Genomic DNA, 10740 nt, shown 5'->3' with positions numbered 1-10740 from the left:
AGCTGATTGAATACTCGGCGGTCCTCAAGGCTGAGTGTGTTCTGAGCTCTACGCCTCGCTCTGTGCTTCTCTCTGATAAGCTCCTTGATGTCTTCAGGAATCGAGTTCTTCTGAGTAGGGAAACAAGAAACTCGTGTCGAAGCGTTGGCTTCTGATCGCTGGAGATCGGGTAGATCTATTTCCGAATGAGCAATGGACTTCTTGATCAAGATGGCTGTTCCACCTTTTCTCTCGTCAATCCGGGCCCTACGATAGGTCTAGTAGTTACGAATTTTAAGGAAGGGCCTTGTTTTAGGGAGGTTTCATACACCAATGCTGTCCACTTCATGTCTATTCAAGAAGTCCTCGAAGCCATCTTTTTTGTTGGTGATGCCGTCCGCATTCCAGACGGCTATCTACAGGGATTAAGGCTTCCTTTTGCCCTCTAGTAGATTTCAGGAGTATGAACATCTGGTTCGTCATGATGGATGATTGGTGATGAGTTTTTCAATTTCTGCCTTTTTAGGAGGATTCTTCTTAGGCGATTTCTTCGCTGTCTTTTTTGTTTTGACAGGATTCTTTTCTTTTGAGGTCCTCGTTTTGGATTTCTGATCTTCCCTAGCGGGAACCTTCTTCTTCGGATCCAAAACGGGTTTGGTCTATTCCTTTTGGGAGAGGGATGGCTGTGGAAGGGAAACCGTCGGTTTTTCCTTCGAGGGATGACTGGGGCATCCCTTGTAATTGGTCATATGTGAGCCATTACAAAGCGCGCATTTCGGCGGCTTCTCTTTATCTATAGGGCATTTGGTAACCCCTTTATGATCTTCCGCACAAGCAACGCATTTTCTAGGTTTGTTGCTACTGTTCGAGGCATCTGTGACTTTGCCCCGGGCCAGGGCTTCTGTGCAGAGTCTCTACTTTTACGTAGATATCCGCAGTGAATCATGTCACAAGGGGAGTTGGCTTTCTTTCCTTTCCGCTTTTCATTCTGAAGGCTGCCATTGGATGGAAGCCTTGTTTCTTCAAATCGTCTTGAACGGTTGACATTTCAACCGTTTCGGGGATGCCTCTTTGTACCACTTTCAGTATCTTCTCCTCTGGGAGTTGATATGAGTGGTACGGCAGGTCTTTTTGATCCAGGATTTTATGATTCTCCTGTAAACTTCTGGTTCGGCTGGTTGGATTCTGATACTATCTTTGATGTTCTGACTTTTCAGAACTTTCATTTGGCACTCTTCTAAGAATCTTATTAGTTGCGACCAAATTTCCATTGTCCGCAGGATAATTGGTGGCACTCTACTTCTCTTTGCTTCTGAATCTGCCGATTTGGAATCTACAGGGGATTCGGTTTTTCATTTTCCTTGAGACCACGGAGACTGTTGAATCGTTAGTCTCCTTTTTATTCGTTCGAATTGGCTGATCGACTTCCATGTCGTTAGCGGCTTCCTCATTAGCCGAACTTGCTATAGAGGGGGCGTGGTCTAATGCAGCATACTGCATGAGCTTCTCTAATCTCTTCGAGCTCAACGTTTCTCTGATTGAGTGCGGCTACAGTCGCCCTCAATTATTTTATTTCACCCATGAATCTCAAAATGTCTTCATTGGTTATCGGTATATTAGGATCCCTCTCCATCTTGAAAATCTTTCGAATTTGTGGTGACACTATAATCAAAATTGCTTCACTATTCCGAGCTGCAATGGAACATTGATGGGGACCACTACACTCACAAAATTTCTCTTTAACAACACACACAGTACTGAAAACTACTAAAAAACTTTTAGATACTCAAAATACTGAAAATGTGGAACCCAGCCACTTCCGCCATTTTGGGAAGTTATTTTTTGCCATTCATGAATATGGGTTTTCACAAAATGTATTGAAGCATTGAAGGTGAAATTTTTGCTGATCTTGTAATTATTTGAGCCTTAGTATGTTCTAGGAAGGCGGCAAAATTTAAGAGGTGTCTGGGCTATTTGGGGGAGTGGGGAACGTTTCCCCAGTTCCCCCCCCCTGGATCCGCGCCTGGCTCGAAAGAATTTTCAAAAATGAAACGCATTGCGAACTATTTTTGAGCATCAATTGATAATTTCGAAATAAATCAAATTATGTTACGCTAATGCTATAGTGTCCCGTCACAAAGAGTGACGAATGTTGGAATCAAAACAAATGCATTAGTTACAAGGCGATTTCCGTTCCTCTTATTAATGTTCTAAGCTCCCCGCTAAGAGGAACATTCACTCAATCCCAGATATTTAAAATATCAGAAGGATAGAGCTCGGTCGTGTCCGGTCCTTATGGTCCCCTGATTTTCCATCATTCATTATCCATGATTTTCCATCATGAACTTTACTGTTATAACAATAAACTGTGATAATGATTGAGAAAACTTTCCGAGTCAACTAGTCGATTTTGTTCAATTGGTTTCATTATATTTCCTACACCAACTGTATCTATTATAAAAAATCAATTCCTCAATATTCATCACTGGCCCCAGCTGAAATTGCTAACTTTATTTGTACTTTCATTTTTGATTTTGAACTTTTACTCAATAAATTTTTGATTAATGACTATCAGATCGCAAAATATGGTGAAAAATAATAATTTTTCAATTTTAAAGGTAGTTCACTTTGAACGTTCACTTTAGAGGATCCTTTATTACAGGATCCAGATTAATAGAAGTTGCCAAAAGTCATCACCAGATGACTCTATTCCAGAAATATGCACACCGCCTATAATAAAAGATCGCTGCCTTGCAATAAGTCTCTTTTGTGAACAGAAATAAAGCCTCGACTAGACGTTTAACGCCTACTTCGATGGCAATAATTCCTGAATGGACTATACATTTGCTATCAGCCATATTTACATTGAAAAAATATAAATTAGTTGATCAATAAAAAACAGTGATATATGATTTTAAATTTCTTCTTATAACAGAACAATTTTTATTTGTCAAGGCCAAGTTGACATTTAGGAAGTTATTAGCTACATTAGCCTACCGTTCCTCCCTACCCAGACCTCTCCCTCTCGTATGTCAAGCTTGCTTCTAAAATTTCGGTTCTTTCACGTCTACGCGTTGTGAATGATAGGTAGCATTTTAGCATTTTTATCATTGTTTTCAAGAATTATGGCTGAGGCACGCGAGAGAACTTTCATTATGGTCAAGCCTGATGGCGTCCAAAGAGGTCTCGTAGGAAAAATCATAAAAAGATTCGAAGCGAAAGGATTCAAATTGGTAGCTTTAAAATTCGTGTGGCCAAGTGAAGATTTGCTGAGGAAGCACTACGCCGATTTGTCAACGAAACCCTTCTTCCCCTCTTTGATTAATTATATGAGCAGTGGGCCTGTTGTACCTATGGTATGGGAGGGTTTGAATGTAGTGAAAACTGGAAGAGTACTTCTTGGTGCTACTAACCCTGCCGACAGTGCCCCTGGAACTATAAGAGGAGACCTTTGCATTCAAACTGGTAGGAACATAATTCATGGATCAGATGCCGTTGAATCAGCTAAAAAAGAAATCGACTTGTGGTTCACTGAAAAAGAAGTGATTGATTGGAAACCAGCTGCAGAATCTTGGGTATATGAAAATTAATTGAATAATTTAACTTATGTATATTCAGAACTAATTTTAATGAAATACTCTAAAACAAACTGTTTTTTATTACCCTTTTGTATATCCTCAAATGTTAATATTATCATTTCGTTTGTTATTCTTCAAAATTAATGATGACTAATCAATTAACTTATTACATAATATAATAATTGATCCCCCAGAATTATTCTTATCATTTAAGATTCATATGCTCAAATTGAATAAATGAGTTTTCAAAAAGCTAAATAAATAATATTTAAGGGATGATGTATAAAGTAAAGCCATATGAAGTGGTTTAAAAATTGAATGTCTCTTTTCATCTACTCCTTCGTTTTCCTCAATAAAATTATAACATTGCACGAAACAATTCTATGCAACCTGTATGCCTTAGAACTGTTCATTTGTGTTTAATGTGGTAAAAAATATGCATAAGGAAATACCGGGAAGAACACTTATTGCTGTTTATGGATGCAATTCTAAAAAGTCTAAGATCCTTCAGAAACTACAATATGTGTAAGTCCCAAGTTTGTAATGGTAATTCTAAAATTGAATTTTGGCAAACTATCAAAACAGACTCTATACTGAATTATGTTAATGTGTACAAAATCTCAAATTATTCAAAATCCTATGCAAACTTGCCGATGAGCTATATCCACGCAAAAGGCATACTTAACTTTCTCCTGTTGATAGTGTGTTCTTGGTTTTTTTAAACCTAAAACTGGACATTAAATTCAAGTGATTAATTTATTTTTCATATGTAACCTTCATGTTCAAAATCAGGAAATTTCACGAATTCATTCAAATAACGTCAAAAATGTCTCAAGTCATTTATTATGTGGCCTTTTTTAGAAGAATGCAAGAAAATTTTGCTAAGTTGCTTCAGGGGTAGCTGAAGTTCCAATTAACGTTGTAAAATGTTTATGCTCTCGAGTCAAAACGTACCTATTCTTATTACAAAAAGAAAAATACTTTAATAATAATGACTAGTGTGAGCCCTGCTTACCTATGTCGACCAAACTTATTGTGGTCACACATGATAATAGAAAAATTTCGAGAGCTAGAGTTCCTATTGAAGGAGTTATAAGATTATGCCTATTTCATATTCTCAATATACCTATGTCATGATCTTTAGTCAGACCATAGTATAAGGATTCCTTATACTATGGTCAGACACATTGGATTGGTAAATTAACAAAAGATTTATTTTCCTATATTTGATTCGATTCTCGATATTTCAAATATTTATACAAGGTGATTTACCGCGATGGACTATTGGAGACGTTATCATAATTTTGTGCTGAATAATAGCATGTTGGGTTTGACACAATGATCTTTTTCTTTAAAATAATTCCGGACTACTACTTTTCTTATTCCAAATGGTACAAAATATTATTGCATTATCGGATAACTTATTAGACAACAATTCCAGCAATATACCATAACTTGGGTGAAAATTCAACATGAGTTAATGGGATTCTCATGAAAAAATAGTGGACACATGGACTAACATTTTTTTAACATTGTCCAAGCCAATCCCATGCATAAAATGAAGGACTTGAAATTAGGAAAAACTTCCAATAGGCTGTGTCTCCTAAAAAACACAGAAAGAAACTGAAATTCGATGTTTTGATAACTAAATTTGATATTTCATGAATTGTAATTAAAATGTTTTTAATTAATTCTATAAAGAAAATGAGGGAAGCTGAAGAAACAATGTTTTAAAATAATTAATGATTCAAAGAACTATTGTAAATGTTCAAATCTCTCCTCGTTTGCATTCAAGCCCCTCAGAGCTCTACTTTCCACGGAATTAACTGATTGTCCCACTTCTTGTGGACTGTGCAGTGTTGAGGTTCTCTTAACCTTAGCTTCTAGTTCATCACAGCTGTTCACCGGTGTTTCATACACTAAGGACTTAACTCTACCCCACAGAATACTAATAATATCTACCCCATAAATGAAAATCTAATGGGGTCAGATCCATGGATCTTGGTAACCATATGTGAGGCCCACCCAACTTTATCTATCTCTAATTGAAGGTATTCCTTAACCATTCTGGGACCACAATAGTTTGATGAGCTGGTGCGCTATCCAATTGACACCAGCATTTCTATAAAATTCGAGAGTTGAATTTTCTAAGAAATTAGAAAGTGAATATCTATCAGAAGTCAAATTTTCTTGATATATTTCATATCTGAAATGATTATCTTTAATAATGCACAAAATATTGAAACTGAATTGATCTTGGGCATTTGTTATTTATGGTATTTGAGGATGCACAGCATCCCAAGGGTGGTTGTTTTTAATATAGAAATACCTTCCCAGGAAAAGTTTGTCTCACCAAATCATATTTTTTAAAATGATTTGATCCTTTTGAATTTTTATCAAGTTATGTTCTAATCTACAGAATTACCAGATAAATTTCCAGAACTCTCGATGCAAAGGGAAATCACCAGGTCTCAAAGATAGGGAAATCATTAATTTATAGTCATGCTATTTATGAACACTCAGTATTCTCTGAATTCATGAATATGATATTCCCAAATATCGATTAAAACATCTTATTGACGATTGTGGGTAGGCTACAAAATATGCTAATACATTAATCATGTTGTCATCTAATAATATTAATAATAAAAGGTTCATATTCAATAAATATCATGAAAAATTATAAGAAACTCTTCTTCACGAGTAACATTTTTTTGGAATGTTGGACATGCTGTGCTACCTCTTTTCCAAACATTCGGGGCAATAGTGAATATTGTTCGTTGAAAGCTCTGCATATTCTTGCAATAATTCTTCGGTACTCAGCATGTATGTAGAATAAATTCAAAATATCCATTCATATAATTTTCATTGATACTTTTTATTGGTTTATGGGTTCTCAACAGCATCAACGAACAATCAATAACAATTTATGAAAGGACGAATTTAGTTATCCAAAATTAACATCGAATTTAAGTTTCTGTGTTTTCTGTACAGATAACAAAGTAGAAGTCAGAAGTCACACACTACTTCGCTCAGCTCATAAATTTTTCAAAAATACCTCTCTATTCTGTGTAGAATTGGATGAAAAAATAAAAAAAATATAGGTTGTATTTGAAAATCTTGAATTTTAATGAATTTGATTTATCCAAGCTCTTGATCTTCTTATAAACAGTAACCACCATAGAGAAAGGATTATTTGTCTATGATAAGTAACCACCTACAAACCACAGAACACAAATATATCTGCGAACAGTGGTGTGCCTATTTGTATGTAGCGCCCTCCGTGGCGCAATAAAACAAAATTATTAATGAAATATAACTTTTATGGAAAGTAGATACAAAAAAAAAAAAAAATATATATATGTATATAATAATGCTTTTCCTTTTACGGCTTTTACTGCGCCTTGCCCTTCTTAAGTGGTATTAATATATTTCTATTTTTTATGATTATAGGAACTTTTGAGTTGATTTTGTTTTCACTAACTGATTTTTTCAAATTCGAAAATTAATTCTGAAGGTATGGACTTACCATTTACTGAACGAAATTCACGAATTAAGTGCTGTGTAGTTCGTTGATATAATTCATATTACAATACGAACAATTCTATAAAAATTTTGTACTCTTCCGAAAAATTGGTTCCAGAAAGAAAACAATTAAAAGTGTTAGGAAGAGTTTGGTAAGATTAGTGTCAGAAGAGTTTGAAGAGTTGAATGATTGAGAAATGTTCATAATTTAAAAGTTGTATGACATTTCATGGATATCGAAAAAAATATGTAGGTATCTCAATATTGACACTGAGGTGAAATGTTGTTTTTGATGAGAAACCTTACAATTTAGGAATAGGAACATGTTATGTCATTTGATCAATACATCTTATGATAAGCAGGTCAATTAAATTTGAAAAAAAAAACGCACTTTTTATCAGTTTAGTATGTCCCGTTGACTTCTGTGATTTTTAACAACCCTGTAGGATCAAATACGTATTTCATCACACGTAACGGGATATTGCTCATCCATACTCGAAATTTCAGCTTTCCAAGATTCCAAGGAAGTTGTGTTTACCATCAAACAATGAAAGCTTCAATACTTCGGACACGTCATGAGGAACAGCAAATACCAAGTACTGCAGTTGATAATACAGGGAAAAGTGGAAGGCAAGAGGGGACCGGATAGAAGAAGACATTCATGGTTGCACAATCTCAGAAAGTGGTTTGGCCAGACATCCATACAAGTTTTTAGAAACGCAGCGAACAAGATAAAACTTGCCATGTTGATTGCCAACGTCCGGAACGGATAGGGCACGTCAAGAAGAAGAAGGATTCCAAGTACCGAAGTGATGAATGTTCAATTGAAGCCGTTTTGCTCAAAAAGGAAGTAAATCAATAAATTACCAGAAAACTGCCGGAAGTAAGAACAAAGAAGTTAATACATTTATAATGAAGAGGATACAGTAAACCGAAAAAAGTATCTAATAGTATACAGGGTTTTCTATTCGAAATATAGAAATTGTTGTTGCTTTTTGATATAATTTTTTTTTTGTACGAGGGATGTTTATAAACATACTCTATGCTATATTAAACATTGCACTCAAAGTTTGCCAAATAATTTCGAGATTCTTCCAAATACATACCTAATATCATTCAAAGATGTTTTTGAAATCCAACAATATTATGTTTCGAATTTGGGCGCGTGCCTTCCCCTTGAGCGATGAATATTGTTGAAAATTGGAAAAAATACTAGCTACTGTATAAATTTCATGTGAATTCGATACTGTGCGCAACACTTTGAAGAAATCAATAGCTGATGATAGTAAAACTATGGTATACCAAAGACTAAAGTATACCACTAACACTAATGAAGATTATACATTAAATGGAATGTGCTATTAATAAATTCATTGGTTTTGGATTTGAAGCAACTGCAGGGTGATATAATAGTTGCATGATTATACCAATATAGTGATAGTGCTACTGTAATTATAAAAAGTACTCGTTTCGATACGGTCGAACATCTGATATGGCGAATGCAACGCCACCATCGGTAATTTTTTATTAGGACATTTCACATCTTATGTTTATTGTTGTTTTAAGATTCGAAATTTTCAAATTGCTAAATCTGCAAGCAAAAAAATCCCAATTAAAATGAGGTATAACAATTATAGTTCATTCTATCTGATCACAAAAAAGAAAAGATTACTCAAACCAATCTTTAAAAAAAAAACTTGCTTATCTATGATCTTAATGTATTATATGAAGTTCTCTGTCCACCTGGTTATGAAAACAATATAAAAAATTTGTTATATTGAACTTCTAGTTCTAGCTTTAAATTAAATTGCACTCTTAAATTATATAGACTGTCTGATATGAATTGAAGCATTTGATGCAAACTTAGGATTTTCCTGAAATGGATTTTAATGTGGAGAATGTTGAAAAAGCAGTGAATTTGTTTTATAATTCTGATTCATATGAGCAAAAACATGTACATGAATGGCTAAATAATCTACAAAATTCACCACAAGCATGGTCTATCGTATGGGATATTTTAAGTACTTCCAGGGTAAGATTTGTAAATATATGGTGTTACATTGAGACATGTTTTTACTATTAAAATAAAATCAATTTTTCAGTCTTCCCAAATACATTTCTTTGCTGCTTCAACCCTTCACATAAAATTAATGAGAAATTGGGATGAAATACCAGAAAGTGAATATGAAAATTTCAAGGAAAATATGTTGAAATTAATTGTTAAGTTTGCAATAGGTCCCAAAATTGTTTTAAATCGATTATGTATAGCAGTGAGTATTTAAATGATTAATTACATCAAATATGACTCTTTAATCCTTTGTAGTTTGCATCATTCATTATCCATACAATAGCATCATTTTGGAAAAATGCTTTTGAAGATTTAGTTTGTAGTTTTCAACCACAAAATTTACCACAACTTGAGCCTCATAGGGTTATATGCATTCTCCTGGAAATATTGAATGTAATCCCAGAAGAAGTGAGTTAATTGAAATTTCCATTCAAGTTTAAAAAATCATTGAATAATAATGATTCATTTTCAGTATAAAACCACACCATTGCCAGCCCAAATCAGAAAAGACACCCTTACTGCTTTGAGCTCCTCAGATAGAAATATAAATAAATTTTGTCTGATGTGTATACAGCCTTCTCCTAATGCAGGGTAAGGAATATTGGAAATCTAATCTCTAGTTAGTAGTCTCCTAACATATAAATCTTTAGATGTGAGTAAAAAGCATTATTAATACCTGGTTTAATAACATAACATTATTAAGTTTCTAAATTGGAGGTACCTAAAAATGAAGAGGGGTGATTACTTAAGAGATTTCAACATAATATGGTCTCATAAATATGGTTTCACATATTCTTGCTTCTTTGAAATACAGGGTGTAAATTTTGATCTCTTCCACATTTTTTTATCATATAGCATGTCAAATGCCTATCATGATCTGCAAGTTAACTTTTCGTGTTGAGCCACTGCCAGTGTTGCCGCTGGCTTGCTGAGAAATTATGTTAGTATATTACCAAAATCGTATGTTACCACTAGAAATTATGTTGAAATTTTAAATTGACTGATAATGCCTTATAATGAGTACTGAATTAATGAAGAGGTAGAGTCTTGGAAATATACAGAAACAGCTAAAAGTGAAACCAAAAAATGCAAAAAATAGGAAATATATTCTATAAATATGAATAAACTACAACAATATAAAAGTAGAATATGAAAAAAAAATTATATAGATAAAATAAAAGAATAATTTATAAATAAACAAATAAAAATATTTACTATTCTATGTTTCACTGGTTTCATCAAAATGTGTGGAGGACTACTGAGTATCCGGAAGAACGTATATTCTATGTTCATATATATGTAGGCAACAGTTTCGTTTAGGAGACATGAGTGTATTTTAAATAATTTTTGTTATGTGTGGTCTAAATCACCCAGCGTAGTAGCCGACGCTCTTCATCCATAATATCAAGAATAAGCGATGCTATCTGCTATTGAAAGATTTGTTTTAATAAGATACTTTTTTTTTCATCGACCAAGGTTGAAAAAGTTTAATTGGTGAAAATTATATTCAAATGATCAGTTGAAAACTGAATCAGAACTGATTAAAATTATCTTAAAATCTGGTAATTTTGAACCAATCGGAAACCCTAG

General features: G+C 33.9%; 2 protein-coding genes across 3 annotated transcripts in view; both read left to right on the top strand.

Annotated features, from left to right (window-relative positions):
- Positions 1 to 3000: 3000 nt before the first annotated feature.
- Positions 3001 to 3628, top strand: LOC123679825 (nucleoside diphosphate kinase). Its single transcript, XM_045617331.1, has one exon. The coding sequence runs from the start codon at positions 3060 to 3062 to the stop codon at positions 3567 to 3569; it is 510 nt and encodes a 169-aa protein (XP_045473287.1). The 5' UTR covers positions 3001 to 3059; the 3' UTR covers positions 3570 to 3628.
- Positions 3629 to 8818: 5190 nt separating this feature from the next.
- Positions 8819 to 10740, top strand: part of LOC123679963 (importin-13) — a 31069-nt gene continuing 29147 nt past the window's right edge. For both annotated transcript variants that reach the window (XM_045617565.1, XM_045617564.1), the window contains exons 1-4: positions 8819 to 9114; positions 9185 to 9352; positions 9406 to 9558; positions 9623 to 9741. In XM_045617565.1, the coding sequence (XP_045473521.1) occupies positions 8962 to 9114; positions 9185 to 9352; positions 9406 to 9558; positions 9623 to 9741 (593 nt within the window). In that variant the 5' untranslated portion in view covers positions 8819 to 8961. The remainder of the gene's footprint in view (positions 9115 to 9184; positions 9353 to 9405; positions 9559 to 9622; positions 9742 to 10740) is intronic.

Source organism: Harmonia axyridis, chromosome 5 (genome assembly GCF_914767665.1).
Source record: "Harmonia axyridis chromosome 5, icHarAxyr1.1, whole genome shotgun sequence".
In the NCBI taxonomy this organism is placed as follows: Eukaryota; Metazoa; Arthropoda; class Insecta; order Coleoptera; family Coccinellidae; genus Harmonia; species Harmonia axyridis.
This window is presented reverse-complemented; position numbering and strand designations above follow the sequence as displayed.